The sequence below is a fragment of the Ursus maritimus genome, unplaced genomic scaffold (genome assembly GCF_017311325.1).
Source record: "Ursus maritimus isolate PB19 unplaced genomic scaffold, ASM1731132v1 scaffold_27, whole genome shotgun sequence".
In the NCBI taxonomy this organism is placed as follows: domain Eukaryota; kingdom Metazoa; phylum Chordata; class Mammalia; order Carnivora; family Ursidae; genus Ursus; species Ursus maritimus.
Window position 1 is genome coordinate 6,148,470 of NW_024425230.1, and position 23,267 is coordinate 6,171,736.

The 23,267-nt window shown below is 40.9% G+C and overlaps 1 protein-coding gene across 1 annotated transcript in view; it reads left to right on the forward strand.

The window, feature by feature from the left end:
• The first annotated feature begins 7,365 nt into the window (after window positions 1–7,365).
• MTMR10 (myotubularin related protein 10) overlaps window positions 7,366–23,267 on the forward strand; it is a 53,366-nt gene continuing 37,464 nt past the window's right edge. The window contains exons 1-2 of the mRNA XM_040642668.1: window positions 7,366–9,085; window positions 9,674–9,734. Of these exons, the coding sequence (XP_040498602.1) occupies window positions 9,026–9,085; window positions 9,674–9,734 (121 nt within the window). The 5' untranslated portion in view covers window positions 7,366–9,025. The remainder of the gene's footprint in view (window positions 9,086–9,673; window positions 9,735–23,267) is intronic.

Genomic DNA, 23,267 nt, shown 5'->3' on the forward strand with positions numbered 1-23,267 from the left:
AGGTTAGAATCCCTGAAACAGGCTGAATTTATCAAAAAGCACTGGATACCATTGCATGAATGATGGGGTTTTGAAATGTAAGAAGTGATGACATTTATTTAATAAAGCTACTGCTACATTGAGATACTGTTTAATCAATCCTGCTACATGTGTTATTTGACCCAGTGCTTAACCCATTACATTTTACCTCATTCCTAAATCTTTCCTTTTGGTGCCAAGAAACCTTTCAGCCCTTTGCCACATTCTAGAAAAAAAGGTTTCTCAGAATAAGCTGGAGAACTTATGACTGCTAAACAGAGTGGGTGTGAAGAAGGCGAAGCTTATCTTTGCAACCCCCCCTTCTGCATTCATTCCACAGCTTCCCCCCTCCCTTTCTGAGGTCTTTCCTACCTTGCCATGGGCCAAGTCCATTCCCATAAGTCTCATGAGATTTGTGACACCTGCCTCCTGTAGAGGTGTTGGCTGAAAGGGATGTGATATTTTCCTTTAGATATCAGTCTGACAGACCAAAGGAAGTACATTCTAAAGGTGGAATTTCAGAACCTGTGGCCGGGACCTTTCTTGCACACCTGAAATCATACTATATGACTACGCACTCTACCAACTCAATACAGCTCAAATACTGAAGACCTATTATGTGGGGCACTGTGCCAGCCTGCTGATGCTATTATTATTACTCTGTCATTCTAAGGTTGCTAAATATGGAGCACTACATATTAGGAACTAATATCCAACCTGATCAAATCTAGCAATATCTAATACAATTAAAATAGGAACACTCTGTATGTTCAAAGCATTTAATATAAAGTTCTCTTAGTAAGGGCCCCTGGGTGGCCCAGTTGGTTAGGCATCTGCCTTCAGCTCAGTCATGATCCGGTGTCCTGGGTTTGAGTCCCACATTGGACTCCCTGCTCAAAAGGGAGTCTGTTTCTCCCTCTCCCTCTCCCCGCTCATGCTTCCTCTCTTGTTCTCTCTCTTTTTCAAATAAGTAAGTACAATTTTTAAAAATTGCCTTAGTAAATAAATTATAAGCATATTTCTGTTCTATGTAAAACACAGTAAGAAACGTAGTAAGAAGGCTTTATTTTATATCCCATAAATTCTGGCACACTCATAAATGTTATGATAGTTGTATAAGCTGAAAGTAAACTCATTTTTTACTTTGATCAAGAGGAATTAAGAATTGAACTCATTATAAGTGGCTCTCTCCCTTGAGACTATATGCTTGCTTATTTTCTGAATATATATTGCATCACCTTGAGGCTTCTATAGGCTTACACAGGTTAGGTTTCAAATTTTTTAAATTTAACTCTTAGCATCATCTGAGAGTTATTTCATATGAAAAAATGCATTTTTGGGGGCACCTGGCTGGCTCAGTTGATAAAGCATGCAACTCTTGATCACAAGGTCATGAGTTCAAGCCCCACATTGGGCATAGAGCTTACATTAAAAAAAAAAAGTTAAAAAAATGCATTTTAGGGGCACCAGGGTGGCTCAGTCAGTTAAGCATCTGCCTTGGACTCAGGTCATGATCCTGGGTTCCTGGGATAGACCCCCGCATCAGGCTCCCTGCTCAGTGGGGAGTCTGTTTTTCCCTCGTCCTCTGCCCCCCAACTCCTGCTATCTCGCGTGAACTCTCTCTCTCAAATTTTTTAAAAAACAAAATCTTTTTTTTTTTAACCAAAGACATGATTTAATTGGCTAGATTTTAACGGTTGCCTCATTTGGGAAAGTCTGGTTATTTCGCTGTTAGAATAGTGGTTCTTGGGGCACCTGGGTGGCACAGCGGTTAAGCGTCTGCCTTCGGCTCAGGGCGTGATCCTGGCGTTATGGGATCGAGCCCCACATCAGGCTCTTCTGCTATGAGCCTGCTTCTTCCTCTCCCACTCCCCCTGCTTGTGTTCCCTCTCTCGCTGGCTGTCTATCTCTCTGTCGAATAAATAAATAAAATCTTTAAAAAAAAAAAAAAAAAGAATAGTGGTTCTTTTTTTTTTTTTAAATAAAATCTTCTTTAAAAATACATTTTGCTGGATATATATTGGAAAGGAAAACTGAAGTCATCTCCTTACTACCTCCACCATAAAAAAGACTATTTTAAAGAAATTTTTATTATAAAGGGCACAGAAAATCACACAAAACAAATATATGACTTAATTATTTCAAGAACATCTTTATAGCCACCACCCATATTAACAGAATTTCCAGCTACCCCAGAAGTTTCAGAAGTTCCCATCTCAATCACCTTCCTCCCCACAAAAGTGACCACTATCTATTTACAGTAGTCATTTCCTTGTTGTAAAAAAAATGACTCTGAACCTAGATGGCTTAAAATACCTATGTTATTATGCTCATCGATGTTGTGGGTCAGGAATTCAGACAAGGCACAGAGGAATGCCCCTGATTTAGTATTTGCTGATTTCTACGGGGTAAATACTCCTACCATGACCACCTGCAAGCTACCTTGTGACATCACTGAATGTGGAGTTGGGAAAAGATCCTGACAATTGGCTCCTGCAAGCCAGCTGAAACGGGCTAGAACACACCACCATCTCTATTTCATGGTGTTTGAGCTGGGAGGACTCAGTGTCTGGAGGTGATTCAACAGCTGGAGGCTGATGTCATCTAGAAGCATCTTCCCTCACATGTCTGAGAGTGGATCTTATCTGTCAGCTATGATCTGAATCTCAGCTGGGACTATCCACCAGGGGACCCATGCATGGTCTCTGCACGTGGCCCAGGCTTTCTCACAACATGGCAGCCTCAGAGAAATCAGATTTCTTACAAAGTAGTTCAGGGCTCCAAGAGTGAGTGTTCCAGTGAGGGAGGAGGAAATGTCTTTGATTTTTATAACCTAGCCTCAGAAGTTATGCAGAGTCACTTCCATTGCATTCTCCTGGTTATAGGTGAGTCACTAAGGCCAGTCCAGATTCAAGGAGAGGGAGGAGTGCTTAGAATTTTTGCAGACATGGGGCTTTCTGGGTGGTGTAGTCAGTTAAGCATCTGACTCTTGGTTTCAGCTCAGGTCATGATCTCAGGGTCACAAGATTGAACCCCATGTCTGGCTCTGTGCTCAACATGGAGTCTGCTTGAGATTCTCTCTGCCCCCCCCCACTGCACTCTCTCTCAAATAAATCTTAAAATAAAATAAAATAAAATAAAATAATGCAGACATGTCTTAAAATCATCACACTTGCATTTCATTATAGCTTCATCACCTGCATGCCCTTTAGCACTATAACTGAGCTTTGCTCTATTTTTTTTCCCACTTACTGACTCTCTCCCATTCCTTTCTCTTCCTTATTCTATCTGTTGAAGAACATGGGCCATTTTGTCTTGCAAAGTTTCCCACAATCTGATTTTTACTAGTTGAATATTCATGTGCAGTTTGACATGTTTCACTGTTTCTGCAAGTTGGCAGAATTTAGAGGCTTACTCAGGCTTGGATTCAATTCTTTTAGCGAGGCTATTTGGGTGGTGTTGCTTCCTTCCTCATGAGGCACATATGTCTATTTGCCTCTCTTTTTGGGATGTCTATAGCTGTTGATACTGCTTGACACTATGAATTAAGGTTTCTTAATTCATAGGAAGCTAAAAATCATAATAAACTACCCTATGATTTCTTTTTCCTTTATTAGTTGGAATACTTTATAAAGAAATGATTCCTTTCACCTGCTATTTAGTTTCATAGTAGTACAGTTCATACCAAACAGCAAGGACAACGATTGACTTTTCCATTTATTTGCCAGTTTTTAGGATACTGAATTGGTCCCCTATCATCCTCTAATGGTGACCAAAAATTGAAAAAAATATATATATATATTCATACCATCATTACCTCATGGATTTTAACATATGGATGTGTTTCAATCTCTTGCAATTATCATATTCTCACATTTTTTTTCCTTGAGTATACTAAATATGTTGCTCCATTTTCTTCTGGCATAATGTATTGCTGCCAAAAAGTCTGAGGATAATTTAATTCTCTTTCATCTAAGTCACTTGCTCTTTTTGTCTAGATACACAAAGAAATTTGCATTATTTTTTCTTTAAAGTCCAGTATTTTTACAAGAATGTGTCTTAGTGTTAATAATTCTAGGTCAGTTTTCTCAGGTGCAATGTGTTCTCTCAATGCGTAGATGCAAATACATATTTTTTTTTATTTCAAGGAGGCTTTCTTGAAGTCTAGTTTGTAGTATTTGTTGTTTTCTTATCCCTGCCTCCTTTTTTACCCCCAGGGACTCCTATTACCTGAATGCTGGATCTCCTTTGCCTATCTTTAATATTTGCCTTTTTCTCTCTGATCTTTTTTAAACCTCTTTTGATTTTTAAAATCTTCCTCCTCTTCATCTTCCACTTCTCTTAAAGCATAATCAAATGTGTTTACTAACTTTGGGTTTCTTTAAGTTTAGTCTTTATTTCCAAAGTATTTTTTTTCTTATTTTTAATTCTATTCTGAGTTTGTTCGTTTCATTTTGATTGTTTCTAACTCTGATTTATATAGTTTGTTCATATGTCATATCATCTTCTTAGTGTCTTTTAAGTAGTGGGTGTTAGCTTTGATCTACCCTGTGGGCATGTCTTTCTGGTGTGCTTTTATTGTCTGTAGAAGTGCTATTCTGTTCTTATTCTCTTTTTTACTACAGTAGTCTTCTATGGGATTTGACTTCCATACTTTCCTGTTGCTTATGTGTATGTGAAATGGGTTTTCTTGAACTTTTTGAAGGAGTCAGTTTTCAGGATAGATTTTCTAACTTCACAGAGAAACTTTTTCTGCTTTTACAGTGGGGTATTAACATTTTAACTTTCTGGTCCTCTATTTTTTATCTGGACCTCCTCTTGCCTTTGTCTCTATCTGGTTCAATTTTGTTTCCATGTCCAGAAGTCTGTCCTCAGTATGGGCCCCTTTCCTAAGAAAGCCCTGGTAGGTCAGTGTCAAGAGCTCCTACAGGTATATTGTTCCGATCTCCTCAGATCTTACCTGAGCCCCTTGCACTCCCATGATCTTGGAGATAACAAACACCCTTTCTTATTTCAGCTGCTCTTCTCAACTTGACTGGATGGGCCTTCCAGTGAATACCTTCTGGCTATTTTGGAATTTTCCAGATGCCTTACTGATTCCCTTTGCTGATACCATAAAGATCTTGTGACTGCTATTGCTTTGTTCTCACTTGCCTGTACCGGAGATCATGGGGATACCATGTCACTTAGAGTTGTTGTAGATGTCATCCATGGGTTTTGGTTTTGCTTTAGAATTGCTTTGTCTGTTTTTATGTGGAGACCAAACAATAATGCTGCTGCTCTCATTTTCCCAGAATCTCCCCTCAATAAACAGATTTTTTAAATTACTTAATAGTCATCTTAAAGGCCCACATATGCAGGCAATGGCATAGTTTTGTAGACAGTATCCGTAGCCATGTCTTACCTTTCCCACTGCTTCCACCTTACCTTCTTTTATCTGGACTCTTCTAGTAGCTCCCAACTAGTCTCTTGGCTTCTACCATGCTGTACCTCTACAGCAGTAGGAGTGATTTCAAAACATCAGCCAGATCATGTCACTCTCAGCTCAAAATATTGCAAAAGCTTTTCTCGACTTTCAGGCCCTCTGAGATCTGGCCTGTTCTTTCTCTCTGACTTCCTCTTCTAGTGGATTAGGCTGCATCATCCGATTGGCCTCAAACACACCAGGCAGGCTCTCACCTCAGGGCATTTGCACTGCTATTCCCTCTGTCCCCAAGCTTTTCCTTCTGATTTCTACCTGGCTTGCTCCCTCACTTCTTTGGTCTCTGCTCAAACGTCATCTTATCAGGAAGGCCTTCCATGACCACACCTCACCTCCCATCACAAAATAGAACTCTCATCATCTTCCCATGTTTTATTTTTTTTTCATGGCTCTTATTACCATATGACATGTTATATATTCATTTTTTATGAATCGTTCTACCCATAATGCTATGAAAGTAGGAACTTTGTCTTCTTGGCAACCTGAACTTTTTTTTTTTTTTTAGCACAAGGGTAGCACTCTATACACATTTGGTAACTGAATGAATATATAAAATACTTAGCACCTAACAGGTATTCAAGAGATGTTAGCCCTCTTTTTTTTCCTCTTCATAGGGGAAACGAAGTGATCTGTAGGGAATACAGAATATCCTCCATGATAGAACCAGTAATGGAATAGAGTCAGAAAAATAGGAGAACAAAATAGTGGCATTAGAGCCAAAAGAAGGGGGTAGTCAAAGTATCAAGGAGGTCAGGACTGAAATGAGGCTGTAAGACTGGTGCTATGGACTGCACTATATCCTCCCAAAATTCATATGTTGAAGCCCTGACTGCCAATGTGACTACATTTGGAGATAGGGCCTTTAGGAGGTAATAAAGTTTAAGTGAGATCATTAAGGGTGGGATCCTGATCCAACAGGATCAGTGCCCTTAAAAGAAGAGATGCCAGAGCACAAGTGCTCTCTCTCGCTCTCTCTCATTCTCTCTCCCTCTTTCTCTTGCTCTCTCCCTTTCTCACTCTCCCTCTTTCTCCCACCCTCAGGCCTATGAAAACACAGTCACCACTGGCAAGCAAGTCAAAGAGCTCTTAGGAGAAACTTATCTTGTTTGTACCTTGATCTTGGACTTCCTACCCTCGAGAACTGTGAGAAATAAAATGTTGTTTAAGCATAGAGTCTATAATATTTTGTTATGGCAGCCCAAGCAGACTAATACAATAAGGTATCTGAAAATGTCATCAAATTTAGGGTTAGGTTAATAACAAATCTGGAAATCAGTTTTTCTACTTTTCAATTGTAGGGTCATATCTTAGAGCTGTAGATCCTGACAAAACCCAAGTCACAAAGTCATTTAAGTATAAAGAAAAACCCCCATATTGCTTGAAGAGTATTTGTGGGAAAAAAACACATTTTCCCCCAGTGTTGAGATTAATTGACATACACGTCTATGTAAGTTTAAGGTATACAGCATAATGGTTTGACTTACATATACTGTGAAATGATTACAGCAGTAAGTCTAGGCAGCATTCATCAACTTATACAGAAACAAGAAAGAGAAAGCAAATGAAAAAACTTTTTTTCTGGTGATGAGAACTCATAGGATTTACTCTCTTAACAGTTTTCCTATCTATCATACAGCTTTATTAACTATACATTACATCATGCTATCCATTATTCGAAATTTTTACTGTTTCAATTAGCAACAGTTGTCAGCATGATTGTGATTCATATGACCACATTGCAGCTTCCTAACATTTATATATCTTGTAACCAGAAGTTTATACCTTTTGACCACCTTCCTCCAATTCCTCCTCCCCTACCCCTGCCTCTGGTAACCACAAATCTAATTTTTTTTTTTGCATGAGTTTTTTTTTTTTTAATCCATTTAAGGAAGAAAAGTCACAGACTATTTATAAAAATTTTTAAAATGTATGTGAGCAAGTGTCTTTAACACCTATAACCACATGAACTTAACATTTTAAAGTACAGTTGTGGTTCGTGAGCAAATGAAATCATGTGTTACCCAAACAAATTAACAACAAAGATCAGTAGGGTTCTGAATCCAGGATAAATTGCTTTCAGAGAAAAAGCAAACTTTTGAACCTTCGAAATTTTTACTGTTTCAATTAGCAACAGTTGTCAGCATGATTGTGATTCATATGACCACACTGCAGCTTCCTTGTGACATTAGTTATAAAATGCTGGATTAGGGTTTCATTCTTCAAAGAAAAAGAAGAATCAAGTCTCAACTAATTGATTAACCAAAATGATACATCACTAGCCCCCTTCCACCAAAGGCTGCTCCAGTTTAGAGTTAAGAAATGCCCTGTGCTCTCGATATGCTGAAATTCATCCGTTCTTTGCAATTAATGGGTGGATTTTTTGGTCTATAGCCTATTGAAGGCCCCCACACTGATAGCTCACTGGGCTTTTGATAATTTTTCTGCTCACTAGTATCTTTACCTGTGAGGATGGGCAAGAAAAGAAAGGAAGGCACCCTGCTTAATATCTTTCTCCACATTAAATTTCAGGAAGGAGGGTAAAAGTTAGTAAACTAAGTTGAGTCTGGATTGCCTGCCAATGTCATCTCCCAATAGTTCCCAGGCCCGCGCATCCCACGGAAATCAGCCGTCAGCTCAGCTGTTAGGACATCCCGGCCTCAAAGCTTTGCGCAAAGACAACAGACAGGATGATGGAAGAAAATCTTCCCCAATTGTGAGACCTTTAAGGGAGCTTTATCACATGCGGTACAGAGCGCACTGGACGTTTGATCCTGGTCACTCCTGGCAGCACCTGTCCACTTTCCCATGCGGGTCCCTCACACGCCGGATGCAGTGTGACTGACTGAGTCCGGGCCACCTGACTCCCCTTCCCCAATGACCCGGCCTCCTCCCGACGACTTAAAACCACAATGATCGCACGAGCTGGGTGACAAACCAGCAGGAGTCCAGGGAGCTGTCCCAGGAAAAGAGAGCTCGGAGCAGCCGAGATAGAGAGGGATCTGAGCCAAAGTCGCCGGCCCCTTCCAGCCTCGGCCATGACCCCCGCGGGCCGCCGTAGATCCCCATGGGCTGCCGTGAGCCCTGCGGGCCGCCGTAGGAGCGCCGACCCTAGGCTGCGCTCTCAAGATGGCTACCGATCCCCGCTCCCCCCGGCGCCGTCGCTGAGGTCCCGGCAGCGGGGAGCGGCGCGAGCATTGCGTTCCGGCACCAGCGCGGCCTAGAGGCCGAGAGCGGCCGGCCGCCCCTCCCGCACGTACCGTCTTTCGGGGCGGGGCGCCAGGCCCCTTCCGGGGATGGGCCCCGGCGCCGGAGTCGACCCGACTTTGCCCCGGCTCCTCCCCGCTCGGGCGGGCGCTCCGCCGTGTCCCCGCCCGTCAGTCCGCCCGGCCCGGCTAGCCGCAGACGGGGCCTGGGCGGCCGCACGGGGAGCTCTAAATCCCCGGGCGTCGGGAGGCGTCGGCGCTACCGCTGACCCGCGACGGGTCCCGGGTTGTGACTCGGCCAGAGCGAAAAGGCGCCGACACCATGTTCTCCCTCAAGCCTCCCAGACCCACCTTCAGGTCCTACCTCCTGCCGCCGCCCCAGGTAAACAACCCCCTCCCCGCGAGCGCCCCTTTCCTTGGCGCTTCCTGGGAACCGCCGAGCCGACCCCCGGGAGGCTCCCGCGGTCTCTATTCCCAGCCGCGCGATTGCCAGAGCCCCGGCGCGGGGAAACGCGCCTTCTCAGGAGCCCCCACGGACTCGGTGGAAACTTGTAAAACTTCGCCGCAGCCATTCTCAGCCCGGAGACCTGTGATCCGTAGTTTTGCCGTGTGATGAGGCTCCAGGGAGTGTTTGGAGTTGGGTTTATTTAGTTCTTCGCCTGGCACTTGTCCGCACTGTGGCCGCCAGCGTGATTGCATCGCTTGTGGGCATCTGCTGTAAGAGGTTACCTCTCTGTCATAAATGTGAACACCTGGAAGCGGCACAGGCAGTTTTAATATTTTGGGCAGACTCCCAGTTGGTAGTGAACAGATCTTTAACAAGATCTGGTAAAACATATGAAAGACTTTAAGGGGGCGCGGGAAATATGTGTCTGTTGCATGTGTCACCACTTAGAAAACAAAAATTGCTTTAGTATTTCACGGGGGAGGAAAAGTTTTGATCTTGATTTATTTTGCTAATGTATTTCAGACTGACGATAAGATTAATTCGGAACCGAAGATTAAAAAACTGGAGCCAGTCCTTTTGCCAGGTAAACATTAGAGTTTCAACAGATGCTTTAGTAATGTGTTGTGGTCCAAGATTATTCTACCAACTAGTACCGTGTGGTTAACTTCCCCCTTGTATTTATGTTAAACTTTAGCCGGTTAAAAATCTTACGACTGAGATGACAGAAAAACTTGGTTAGAACTAAACAACAACAAGAAGTAGTGATTAATTTGGTATTTGTCCTTGAAAATGTAAAAACCCTGGAAAGCTGTAGAGAATACCTCATTTCTTTTTTTGTCTCCTGAAATGTTCATTTTTAAAGCAATCATTAATTGGTTAGAGTACTCTTTGCCCTTCATGTCTGCAACTTCTTGCATTAATGATTAATAGGTCATTATTTTAGTAGTATGAAAAGCAACTTTTATTATGTTTGGGTCTCTATACCAATAACAAAGCTTAGTGAACCTTGAACTACTTACTTGGCAATTGTTTTTTTGAAGGTGTCAGCTGTGTTTGCAAATTTACTTGTTTCAGTTTAGAATGGGGTTTCCCAACAGAAGCTCTGTTGACATTTTGGGCCTGATAATTCTTTGTTATAGGGATTGTCCCATGCATTATAGGATGTTTAGTGGTATCCTGTCCCTGGTCTCTACCCACCAGATGCCAGTAGCACCCCCTTCTCCACCTCATAGTTGTGACCACCAACATGTCTCCAGATGTTGCCAAAACTTATTTTTTGTCTTTTGCCTCTGGGAGCAAAATCTCCTCCCAGTGGAGAAGCACTGGTTTAGAACAAAATTTACCTTGGAACACCTTAAGAGGTAGAGGTAGGAATTGGTGATAGATAGGAGTTAAGTTTTAAAGCACATAAAGTATTATTTAATTGGTATTTTGAATTGTATAACAATTGTGTAATAATTAGGAAAATTCAGTTATTTAATATGATTCTTGCCGGGAGTAGCCAGATACTTAGGAAAGCCTGTTTGTTTGTTTGTTTTTTAAGATTTTATTTATTTATTTGACAGAAAGACAGCCAGCGAGAGAGGGAACACAAGCAGGGGGAGTGGGAGAGGAAGAAGCAGGCTCCCAGCGGAGCATGGTACCTGATGCGGGGCTCGATCCCAGGATCCTGGGATCATGCCCTGAGCCAAAGGCAGACACTTAATGACTGAGCCACCCAGGCGCCCCAGTAAAGCCTGTTTTAAACCTGAAATCTAATCAAATACCAATTTGTGCGGCCACTGTCACTTAGTCATTACTTAATGCTAAATCTAGTAAAATGATTAGAACTTTACAGGTAGTAATTGAACAAATATGGAAACTTTAAAATTTTGTGCTTTAAAATTTTAAATGTTAAGTAGGAAGAAACATTACAGTCAGCCTGTGGTTCAGTATTATAGATGCTAACTCTTAAAAATTATTTTAAATGTTATTATGGGAGTTAGTTATAAATATTTTGCCTGTATTTTATTAATGCTTTTTATCCAACCAGTGTGTACTAAATAATTTTTTGTACTTTTCTTGAGAGTGAACAATAGAATTAATAAGTAACCTTTGCTCCCTGTGCGTGCTCTGTTTTAGTCTTAGTCACTCTAGGCATTTAAAAGTCAGTTGTGGGAAAAGGTACTCATCTTAAATGAGTGAGTGCCTGTGAGCTATTGAACTTTGGCTTCCTTTACTTTGTCTGAATAGGCCCTGTTCTTAGGCCTTGATTTCCCTCTTCTGATATTATGATTTGGCATTAATAAACAACAGGTCTTAGATATAAATGATAGTGCTTGATTTTTTAGGATTGACTTTTATTTTTAAGATATACTTTTGAAAGTGTTACTAAATATCAGTGAGTGGGAAGAACTTCACACCGAAGGATTATGCCTTCTGTAGAATTAACCAAAAATTTACCTTTCTACTAAAAAGTCACAGTTCTCTGGGGAAGATATGAACTTATTTCCTGCCTGTAAGTGGTTTACATGTCCTAGAAAGGACAGCTAAATCTAGATCTTCTGATTCGTGTTACCTTTTTTTGCATTGGCTCTGGGTATGCAAACATGATGGCTCTGGTACCCTGGGTTCTGTTTGCAGCTAACCTATTTCTTACAAAACATTTAGCCAGTCCTAGGTGAGTGTGTCTTTTGCCTTCCTTCCTCACCCATTCTGTTCTTACTTTCTCATCTTGGCCTTCCCATACACTCCCCAGTTTCTTTCTATCCGGCCACCCCATTTTGGTCTCTGTTTCCTGCTTCCCCTCTTGAGCCACCTGTCTGATTACCGCTAGAACCTCCATTGCTCTTCCTTTGGCCTGCATCCTACTACTCTACCTGTGAAATCTGGAAGACAGCTGGAAAGTTACTGAGGCATTGGTCATCTAAAGACCTGGGCTAGGCTAGGGTTTTTACTGAGAGGGCTTAATAATATAGTTCTTGCCTTCATTACAGTCAGAAACCAAGAGGAAATTTGGCCAAGTCACCTGTGGCTTTACACAGGCACACGGAACAAGAAGTAATTGTTCAGAGATATAGTATTGCATGTTATGCTTTGGCATAGTGCCTTGAGTTCAAGGATATCCTACTTGAGTTGCCCAAAGTTTGAACTTTTACAAGCAGATGAAAATTAGACACGAAATGAATCGTTTGTGTGCAGTTACTGTGTGTTCCTTTGGAACTTAATAAGGCTAAATTTTAAATGATCTTCATCTTTTATTAAGTGAAGAAAATAGAAGAAACTGGTCATTTAATTTAGATTGTGCTTTTTGTTAGTAATTTGCAATTTGCGTGGTTCATGAACCTTCTTGAGATAGAGGTTGTACCTAATTCAGCTTTGTGGCCTTGATGTCTGGCATAGTGCATTGAGCTGCTGATTGAGTGAATGAGTAAATGAAAGAACCCCTAGAACACCAGCTGGAATTGTTACCATAGTCATGCACACAGGCAGACAGGCCAGCTCTCAGATTCAGTAGTGGAAGACTGTTATTTTATGCCTTGTGTCTCTGCTGTCTCCCAGAGCCACACTTCTTCTTCTTTTTTTTTTTTTTTTTTATTATTATTTATTTGACAGAGAGAGAGACAGTGAGAGAGGGAACACAAGCAGGGAGAGTGGGAGAGGGAGAAGCAGGCTCCCTGCCAAGCAGGGAGCCTGATGCGGGGCTTGATCCCAGGATCCTGAGATCATGACCCCAGCCAAAGCAGATGCTTAATGACTGAGCCACCCAGGTGCCCCCCAGAGCCACATTTCTTAAGAGAATTATTATCTGAGCCTGGAATTGTGATACAGTGCCCTGTCACTGGGCCTTCTCTTCATCTTCCCGTCATTACATGAATCTCGTTCTTTTAATGATTATGTGGTATATGTGTAAAATCACCTCAGTTCTTTTGACAATAGAGTTTGAATTTTTAAATATATGTGTGTGTGCACGTATGTTCTAGTATATATTTGTTAAGGGCACATACTGCCAAACTGTTCATATTTAGGGGGGAGGGGGAGAGAGAGAGAATCTTAGGCAGCCTTCACGGGCCCGAATGGAGCCTGATGTGGGGCTCCATCTCAGAACCCCGAGACCATGACCTGAGCCAAAATCAGGAATTGGACACTTAACCGACTAAGCTACCCAGGCGGCCCAGACATCTTTTTCAGATAGCTGCTGGACTGGTGAAGCAGTTCACTGAGCACCTGAGCTGGGTAGCCTGGCTCTGTCCTAGATGGGGAAAGAGCTGGAGGAGTAGTGTGCCTGAATCCCAGCAAAGCCTGTGGACAAGTAGAAGATAGTGACCTACATCACTGTTTTCCAGGGTCTGGCTGGCATCAGATCTGGATGAAGTTTTTATCAGCCCTTGGTCAAATTGAGAAAATAAAGAAAAATGCAGCTTTTTCCCATAGAACTAAGTTGATTTAAAGGATTGTCCTGTATTCTGAGATTTTGTCCTTCCAGCTTCCTAGGTATAGGTAAGTTCTCCATTAAATGATGGTGATAGTAGCTTGGCTTTTAAGAAGTTTTTAAGTTAGCAAAATAAAAGGTTAAGAATTCTGTGTTGGTTGCCTGAATTGTTTTTATAGTATACCTGATTTGTGGACTCTGAACTAGATACCACTTAATGAGGTTTTTATGATACCATAGATACGATTTTTTTAAAAAGATTTATTTATTTATTTTAGAGAGAGAGTGAGCACAAGTGGGAGGGGTAGAGGGAGAGGGAAAGGGAATCCCAAGCAGAGTCCTCGCTGAGCATGGAGCCCAATGTGGGGCTGGATCCTAGGACGGTGAGATCATGACTTGAGCTGAAACCAAGAGTCAGATGCTTAACCGACTGCACCACGTAGGTGCCCATCATAGCTACAGTTTAATGAGCACTTACATGGAGAACATCAGTAATTTTGTCTGCCTAGGAATCGTTTCACTATCTTCTGAAAAACGTACCCTCTCTCCTTTGACACGTTGATCTTCCCCATCCCCACACCACCGTGGGTTCTAGCGTGGCGAGCAAGGATAATAACCCACCCCCAGACTGCAAGAATGGGCACAGTAATGCCTCTGGATATTTTCAGATTGGTACTAAGGGAAGAGATCCTTTTTGGTAATTCTGCCAGTGGTCATAGTTCCAAAAAACCTTCCCCAAAGAGTGAAGTCCCATGTTTTAGAGAGATGCAGAGACACAACAGTGAGGGGGACTTCTGAAGGTGTTCAGGCTCCTGGGCTCCATTTTCCTTGAAGTCCAACTAACACAAAAGCCAAAGACTTCTTTTTGCTTAGCTAGCTCCAGGCACACTTCTGACACTTTCAACTAAAATCCTTAACTAATATATAGCTTTCAGGTTACTCCTCATAACAGCTGTCTCAGGGAGCCACCCACTTATCTTCATGCGCCGGATGAGACGACTACAGTTGCGCATGTTAAGTGACTTATCCAGTATCCCACAGCTAGCAAGGGCAGAGCCGGAATTCCGAGCCCAACTCCCAGGCTGTGCCTTTAACCACTAAGCAGCAGGGCCTACCTGACCGCGCTGGTGACAGTAGGGTACAGATTTATGCTTTGGAACTGGAGAGAGGGTAGATTGGATGTCTGCCTAGAAGTTCTCTAGTGAGGTAAAAAGAGCTCTGTCCTTGGCTGTGCCCTTCCACAGCAGTGACAGATTTTGACCCAAGTTGAGGAGCAACTTTCAGTTCCAGCTGCCAGAAAACGGACTGCCTTGGGAGGCAGTGGACTTCCTGTCACTGGCTGTGCTGAAGCCGAGGCTGGTGGACTGCCAGCGGCTTTGTCATGAGGTGGTGAGATTTGCAGTAAGTGGGCTTGTTGGCCTTTTCTCTCTTCTAAGTCTGGGGCAGGATCTTGTTAAGGATCTGTGAGGTAGGAGGGAGGATGGCTTGAAACACTGTAGCTAACAGTAACAATTGTTCCACAGGTATTGAATTGCATGTTCCATGCTGTTTGGCGGAGACATAAAAAGCTGACTAATGAGTCATTGAGCACTACATCAAAAACTAATGATGTACTATACAGAGGCTAATGGAACATAAATTAAAAACTAAAAAAGTTGGGGTCCTGCCCTTAGATGGTTTCAGCTCATTGGGGGAAGTGCTTCAGGAGAGCAGAGGTTGTGAGGGCTCAGAGGAAGATGACCGAAGCGAGATTTGGGGTTGGAGAGGTGTCAGGAAATGACTTCTGCACTGCACCTTGAGTGCCTGCCGAGCCTCCGCCTCTGTGCTAAGGCTGTGTGTCAGCGCAGCTCTTTCCCCCTTCCCATCTGTGACACCAGCCGCGCTTTCAGCATCAAGATTAGCTATGAGATCGATCATGAATGCACTCATTGTCAGAGTCTTTTGTAATCGGATCAGGAAAGCATACGACCCCGGGCCATCTGGAAAATGAAAATAGCCATTGTTGGGTAGATGTCTTGTTTATTTTTTTACATATTCATTGTTTAGACCATTTATGTACTGTTCTTGTCTTCGGCCTCATTGTAATTCTTATTTCCTCACTTGGACGGTAAGTCCCTTAAAGGTAGACATTTTTTTTTGGGTATTTTACGTTTTGTGTGGTTTTTTAATACCTTTTTGTAGCTCAGCTTTAGAGATGATTGTAGACTGATTTTTTTGTAGTATTTTAATTTATACATACGTTGCTTTTGAAAGCCCCGAAGGACTTGTGACTCCACTTTGGAACAGTGAAGCACGGAACTATTACGTTTGTCCCTCACCTGCGGAGCCTTTAGAGCGGTCCTCCTCAGGCTGCCACCGCAGAACCGCAGGCCAGCATTTTGTGACTCGCTTCCTCGCTTCTGACCGACCATTAGTCTCTCTGTATCTTAGCTCCTGCTCAGAATCTCTCCATGAACTTGCCCAAGTAAAATCCTGCTTACCCACGATAAAAACCCAAATTCTGTAACCCCTATAAATTGCCAGCACTCCACCTTGCTGACCTCTGCCCTGTTACCCAGGGTTGATACTTGCCACAGTCAGGCTGGTTCCCTTCTCTCTCCCAGATGCCTGATTCCTTATTTAGGCCTTTGTCACTGTTGTCATCACATGTTCTCTCTATCTCAGTCCTTTTCTGCCTTCAAGATTTCCTTCTGGTTTCTTCCCAGGGTCTGCACTTCTAACCCTCCTTCAGCCCACATTGTGGGTGGCACTTACTGGACATGCTACTTGATTACATGCTTTTCTGTATTGTGGGACCTGCAAAATTGGACCCTTAGTACCCATGATAGCATCAGATGTTTTGTGTTTGTCTTCCATATAGTTTCAACCTCCCTTAATAATTTTTAGGCCACTTTAATTCCTGAATTTATCTATAGCTTGGGTGACAACTGGTCCCACTTTGCCTGTGACCATCCTGGTATTAGTGCTGAAAGTCCCGTATGCAGAGAATCCCCTCGATTCCAGGCAGTCAGTCACCATATGTAAAGCTACATATTGAATTCTGTATTGGCCTAAACACATTCCGTAGGTTAATTAGCCACTGTATGCAGTAAGGCTTTGTCTTAAACTGTTTTCCAAGCTAAAATGTATTATGAGAAAATTTATTCATCAAACATGTATTGACTTTCTAAACGTGGAGGGTATTATGAAAGATGATACGATTTTTTGGTTCTCTGGAAGTTAACTTTCTTAGCTATACCATTTTTGAAAATTTATTAATTTTAATTATATTCCCATATTTATTTTTATGGGTAAAAGGGTCTTGAGAAAACAAACTTTGATGATTTCTTGATCCCTTCCCAGGTTGTAGTAGAAACTCTTGACCCATCATCTGATTTAGATAGCTTTTTCTGCAGGCCTTTTGCTTACCTCACAATGAAACAAATTTCCTCCTTTATCTTGCGTGAGGCCTCCCTGTGGCTTCCCTCCGGTGGTGTGCTGGAAGGTGCTTGGTGGTGAAAATCCTCCCATTAGAGCTGATTGCAGGCTGTCAACTTGAGTGCCCAGAGCCAGGGCTTGCGGGGTAGGGTGGGGGGGGGGGTGGAGAGGAACTGGAGATTCTCCTGAGCTGGTGCAAGCTGGCTAGCACAGTACTGCTCGGCCACCTGACAGGCACAGGAGTACAGTCCCTGGGAAAACTGCGTGGTCTTCTGCAGATTGAAGCTTTTGTTAGGCGCTTTCTTTCTTAGGGCTCACTAATTCAAGATGCAGCGAGGACAGTCTCAATACTCTTCTATTTATGTATCTATTCTCTCTAGGAACAGGCCATTTCCTATTTTTTTCTTTCCTGTCTCTAAGCTAGTGTTCTGGCCCCCAGTACCGCAGTACTTGCAGTAGCTTTAACAGTTCCTACCCACTGTTACTGCTTTTTTTATGTTGTATGAGCAGAAAATTATTATGAGAGCGGACAGCTGTGCTACATGAGCCAAACATTTTAAAGACTGGTTCCATGTGAACATAATTTAGCATTATCAAATAAAACTCAAGCCAGGTTAACTTGACACTTACTTAATTTTATGCTTATAATAAGAAGACCCAAACAGAGGATCTCTCCAGCAGTGCCCTCTTTTTTGTCCTCCCCTCCATCCACCCGACTTCTCTTCTCTCCCAAGGGTTCGTTCCCATTTTCCACTCTCAGTGCTGTTTGACACTTCAGTTTCCTTAAAAGACCACAGCCCCTTGGGGCGCCTGGGTGGCACAGCGGTTAGGCGTCTGCCTTCGGCTCAGGGCGTGATCCCGGCGTTCTGGGATCGAGCCCCACATCAGGCTCCTCCTCTATGAGCCTGCTTCTTCCTCTCCCACTCCCCCTGCTTGTGTTCCCTCTCTCGCTGGCTGTCTCTATCTCTGTCGAATAAATAAATAAAATCTTAAAAAAAAAAAAAAAAAAAGACCACAGCCCCGAGAGTCCCTATTCAGCTTTTGTTGTTGTCGTTATTTTTCTATTTCTTGTCCAGTTTTCTCTCAGTAATTTTATTTTTAAATACACTTGGATTTATAAGAGTTGTATAAAAGAGTGCAGCTAGTTAACATACACTGTTTACCCAGCTTCCCCTAATGTTATATCTTACCTGACCTTGTTAAATTTAGCTAAATTAAGAAATTAGCAATGCAAGTTTTATTCACATTTCCCTAGTTTTTCCACTAATGTCCATTAGCTGTTTCAAGATGCCATCAGGGATACCATATTGCATTTAGTCATTATGTCTCCTTAGCATCTTTAGTCTGACAGTTTCTCCATTTTTACTGATGGACTGATGAATTCTTTCATGTTGGTGCCTGTATCCTTTTGAAATGTCCTCCCCCCTACTCTTTCTCCTTCCTTACTTTCTGGCATTCTGGAACTACCAGAGACTCCCTACTTATGTTGTGTTTCTTCTGCCCTGGCCCTGGAATTAGCTGTTTTTGCAAGGATCCCAGGTTCCTGTCATTGGAGAATGGTCTTTAAATACCAAGATTCCTGTGCCGAATGTGCTTTGTTTGTGGAGTGTCACTGATTTTAGGCCTGTAGGGGCCAGAGTAGAAAATATGCACCTGTGTTACTAACCCATGTGTATACACATCTCTTTATGTTTCTGTATCCATCTGAATATATGTAAAAGCCCTTGAACCATGTCTAGCAAACTTTCTGTAGAGTATCAGGCGGTAAATGTTTTGGACTTTGAAGGCCATAAAGTCTCTGTTGCCAGTACTCAGCTCTGCCTTTGTCCCATGAAAGCAGTCATAGCTGATACACAAATAAGCATGGATATGTTTCAGTAAAATGTTACTTACAAAAACCAGGATGACTGTGCTCAGCCATCCTCTGAACTCATTAAATGCATTCCCCTTTTATTTTTGGCTCATTCTTACTGCATTCATGGGCCTGACATTTTACATTTGTGCCATCAGTAAGAGAATCACGTTGATAGAGAAGAGGGGCTGTCCTTGAGTGTGTGCCTCATAAATACAATTGGCTGATGGTACTGTAAGGCCGCCATGTCCTGTCGCACAAGACCTCCATTTCCTTCTTTCCATGATCATGTCTTCTCCCCTTCTCAGAAACCTAAAATCCTGTGGTGTGGCTTTTTTTTTTTTTTAAAGTAAACTTTTGAGTATAACATATATAAAAAATATATATGAATCTTTTGAGTTATAACCGAATGAATTTTTGTAGCATTGGTTTGAGAGTCCTTGGGTGGATGAGTTTGCTAGTTAAGAAAAGCAGCACAGCGTGAAGTGATGTAGGCTCTGCTTTGTGAGCCAGTAGTTTACTCTGAAGAAATCAGTGTTACAAGAGTACAACATCTAACTGTGTGAAATGTGGCTAATTTAGGGTTTTGCTTGTTTTATTTTCAAGTTAAGGCCCTCTTATAATTGGTAGCTAAGATTTCTTGGTGGGAAGAAAGGGTTGAGTACTCACTAGCCCACATTCTGGTATTGGGAGGAATTGGGTTCAAGGAGTTATGGAAGATTTAAATTTTATGTATTTGAATTATTTGATGAGTTTCAATATATATTTTTGTCATTTAAAATTTTTTTATCATTAAAATCCAGTTAAGAGTAGTACTTTGAAGCTTTAGTTCACTTTTGGTGCTTCCTGTTTCTAGGTACAGTACATTAATTTTGTGTAAGCATAGAGAAATACTGGATTTGAAATCTGAACACTTGGTTATCAGTTGAAAATTTACTTCTTACTATCTTTTAAATCTTAGGAAAGTGATACAACTTCTTTGGGTCCAAGTCCCTTATCTGCCATACCTGTTGAAAGAATCAAATAGGAAAAATGTTGAGAAACTCCCATTGGTAGATTTAACGGCTCCCTATGTATGTGGTAGGCAAGCGCAGCAGTTCTGTTCCTTTTTTCTAACTTCATATGAGTTTACCCGTGCAGTTTATCTCCTCACCCTCTTGGCTGCTGGGCCATGTTAAATTCCTTGTTTCTGTTCTGTCTGGAGCACCTTCTCTTCCATTGGTGGTAGTTGCCTGGTGAACCAGGGAGAAGTGAAGTGATTTAATTCATTCACATGTTCAGCACTCATTTAATAGGCACCTACCTTGTGCTAGGCATTTGTCTAGGAACTGAAATTTCAGCATTGAGGAAAAATCAGTCCACCTTCTACCCTCATGAAGCATATGATCCTAAGGGTGGGACAGGCAGTGATTTAAAAATATATGTATAATTGTGGCTGTGTAAATGCTAGGAATTACAAGTATATGATGCTAGGATTGAGGGATTTAATCTAGGCAGAGGGATTTAAAAAAAAAAAAAGCATTTATGAGAAAGTCATTAGGCTAATGAAGAATATTCCGGGAAGTGGGAACATGTGCAAAGACCCCATCCAGTGGAAGCAGTATGATCCCTAGGAGGGATTAAAAAAGCACTGTGGTGTGAGTGTGAAGGCGGACAGTGGCAGAGGGGGAGGGGGCAGGACCTCACAGGCCATGTGAAGAAGGCTTGTCTTCAGGGTGGAAAATTACTCAGATGGTTTAAGCTGAGAATTTGACATTAGTAAATTTGAATTAAATCCTTAAGTAAATGGTAGGTTGCTGTTTTAAAAATAATCTTATGTATTTTTAAGAACTTGGAATAAAAATTATTATTGCAACTCAAATGTATTGTAACAGTTTTGTTGAGAGAAAGGATCATTTTGAGACTACAGTGGCATTCTTGTATTGGTAGGTATTTGGTGCTTGTCAGCAAACAGGTTCTATGCACCACTCTTAAGGTTTTTATAGTGATAAATATAGATGAAGTAGATCAGTACCCTTACTTTTCTACCGTTGACCCTGGAGATGGATGGCTTAAAAATGTCCTTGGGTCTAGTTGAATTTTAGATCTTGAAATTGAGGTTATTTTAATGAAGATGACACTTTAAATAAGTTATTCCTTTCAAAGCACATTGTAAATTTTGTTTTGACCCGTTATATTTCTTTCTTTAATCTTCCCTTTTAGCTCTAAAACTGTATTTTAAAGTTTTATTGCCAAGTAAGTTATAATTAGGGTACAGAGAACTCACTTCTTTATGGAATATACCTTATTTAAATTTTTTTTAATTCAATTTTTTTAAACTAAAAAAAACCAAACCAGTTCACCCATTTCTCCTGTCCTCGACTTCTGGCAAACACTAAGTTGTTCTCTGTATCTAAGACCTTGGGTTGTTTTTGTTTGTTTGTGCTTTAGATTCCACATATAAGAGAAATTCTTAAGTATTTGTCTTTGACTAATTTCAGTTAGCATAATGCCCCTAAGGTGCATCTGTGTTGTTGCAAATGGCAAGATTTCATTTTCTTTTATGAGTGAATAATACTGTGTGTGTGTGTGTGTGTGCTTGTGTGTGTGTGCGTGCCACGTCTTCTCTTTCCATTCGTCCACTGATGGATACTTATTTTGTTTCCATATTTTGGCTCTTATAAATAATGCTGCAGTGACATGTGGGTGCATATATTTTTTCATGTTAATGTTCTAAGTTTTTGGATAAATACCCAGAAGTGGAATTGCTGGATCATATGGTAGTTCTGTTTTTAATTTTTGAGGAACTTTTATACTGTTCTCCAATGTCTGCACCAATTTACATTCCTACCAACAGTGTAGAAGGATTACCTTTTCTCCACGTCCTTACCAACACTTGTTGTTTCTAATCTTTTTGATAATAGCCATTCCAACAGGTGTGAGGTGATGTCTCATTGTACTTTAGATTTGCATTTCCCTATTAATGATATAGAGCATCTTTTCATGTACCTGTTGGCCATCTGTGTGTCGTCTTTGGAGAAATATTTATTCAGATCTTCTGCCCATTTTTAAAATCAGGTTTTGTTTTGTTTCAGCTGTTGAGTTGTATGAGTTTTTATGTATTTTGGATGTTAGCCTCATATAATTTCAGAGTATTTTCTTTCATTCAGTAGGTTGCCTTTTCATTCTGTTGATGGTTTCTTTTGCTGGCAGAAGCTTTCTAGTTTGATGTAGTCCCACTGGTTTGTTTTTGCTTTTGTTGCTTTTGGTGTCAGATTCAAAAAAATAAGCACCAAGACCTATGTTAAGGAGTTTACCACCTATGTTTTCTTCTAGGAGTTTTATGGTTTTAGGTCTAACATTCAAGTCTTTAATCCATTTTAAGTTAAGTTTTGTGTATGATGTAAGATAGTGGTCCAGTTTCATTCTCTTGCATATGGCTATCTTATTTTCAAAATACCATTTATTGAAGAGACTGTCGTTTCCCCATTGTATACTCTTGGGTCCTTTGTTATAAATTAATTGGCCATATATGTGTGGGTGGGTTTATTTTTGGCCTGTCTATTCTGTTCCATTGATCTATGTGTTTGTTTACAATGGCCATATTGTTTTAATTACCATAGCTTTATAATATAGCTTGAAATCAGGGAACATGGTGCCTTCAGCTTTGTTCTTTTTCAAGATTGCTTTGGCTATTTGGTGTCTTTTATGGTTCCATACAGATTTTAAGATTGTTCTATGTCTTTGATAAATGCCACTGGAATTTTGATAAAGATTGCATTGAATTTGTATTGCTTTGTGTAGAATGGGCATTTTAACAATATTAATTCTTCCAGTTGTGGGCATGGGATATCTTTCCATTTATTTCTGTCATCTTCAGTTTTTTTCATTAATATCTTACAGTCTTCAATATACAGGTTGGGTTTTTTGTTTTGTTTTGTTTTGTTTTTTGCCACCTCGGTTAAATTAGTTTTAGGTATTTTATTCTTTTTGATACAGTTGTAAATGGGTTTCCTTAATTTCTCTTTCTGATAGTTCATTATTAGTATATAGAATTGTAACCAAATTTTGTGTATTGATTTTTACTGAATTTATTAGTTTAGCAGTTTTTTGATGAAGTCTTTAAGGTTTTTTGCATCTGTGTTCATCAGGGAAATTGGCCTGTAATTTTCTTGTGCATTTAGTAATTTATTCAAATTATTGACAATAATGGAGTCCCCAACCATTATTATATTGCTGTCTTATTTCTCCCTTTAGGCCTGTTAATATTTCCTTTATATATTTAGGTTTTATATTTTTATATATTTATATTTCCTTTATGTATTTAGGTTGGGTGCATAAGTGTTTACAAATGTTCTATCTTCTCATTGGATTGACCCTTTTATCATTTTGTAGCACCCTTCTTTGTTATCACAGTCTTTGTTTTAAAGTCTATTTTGTCTGATGTAAGTATATAT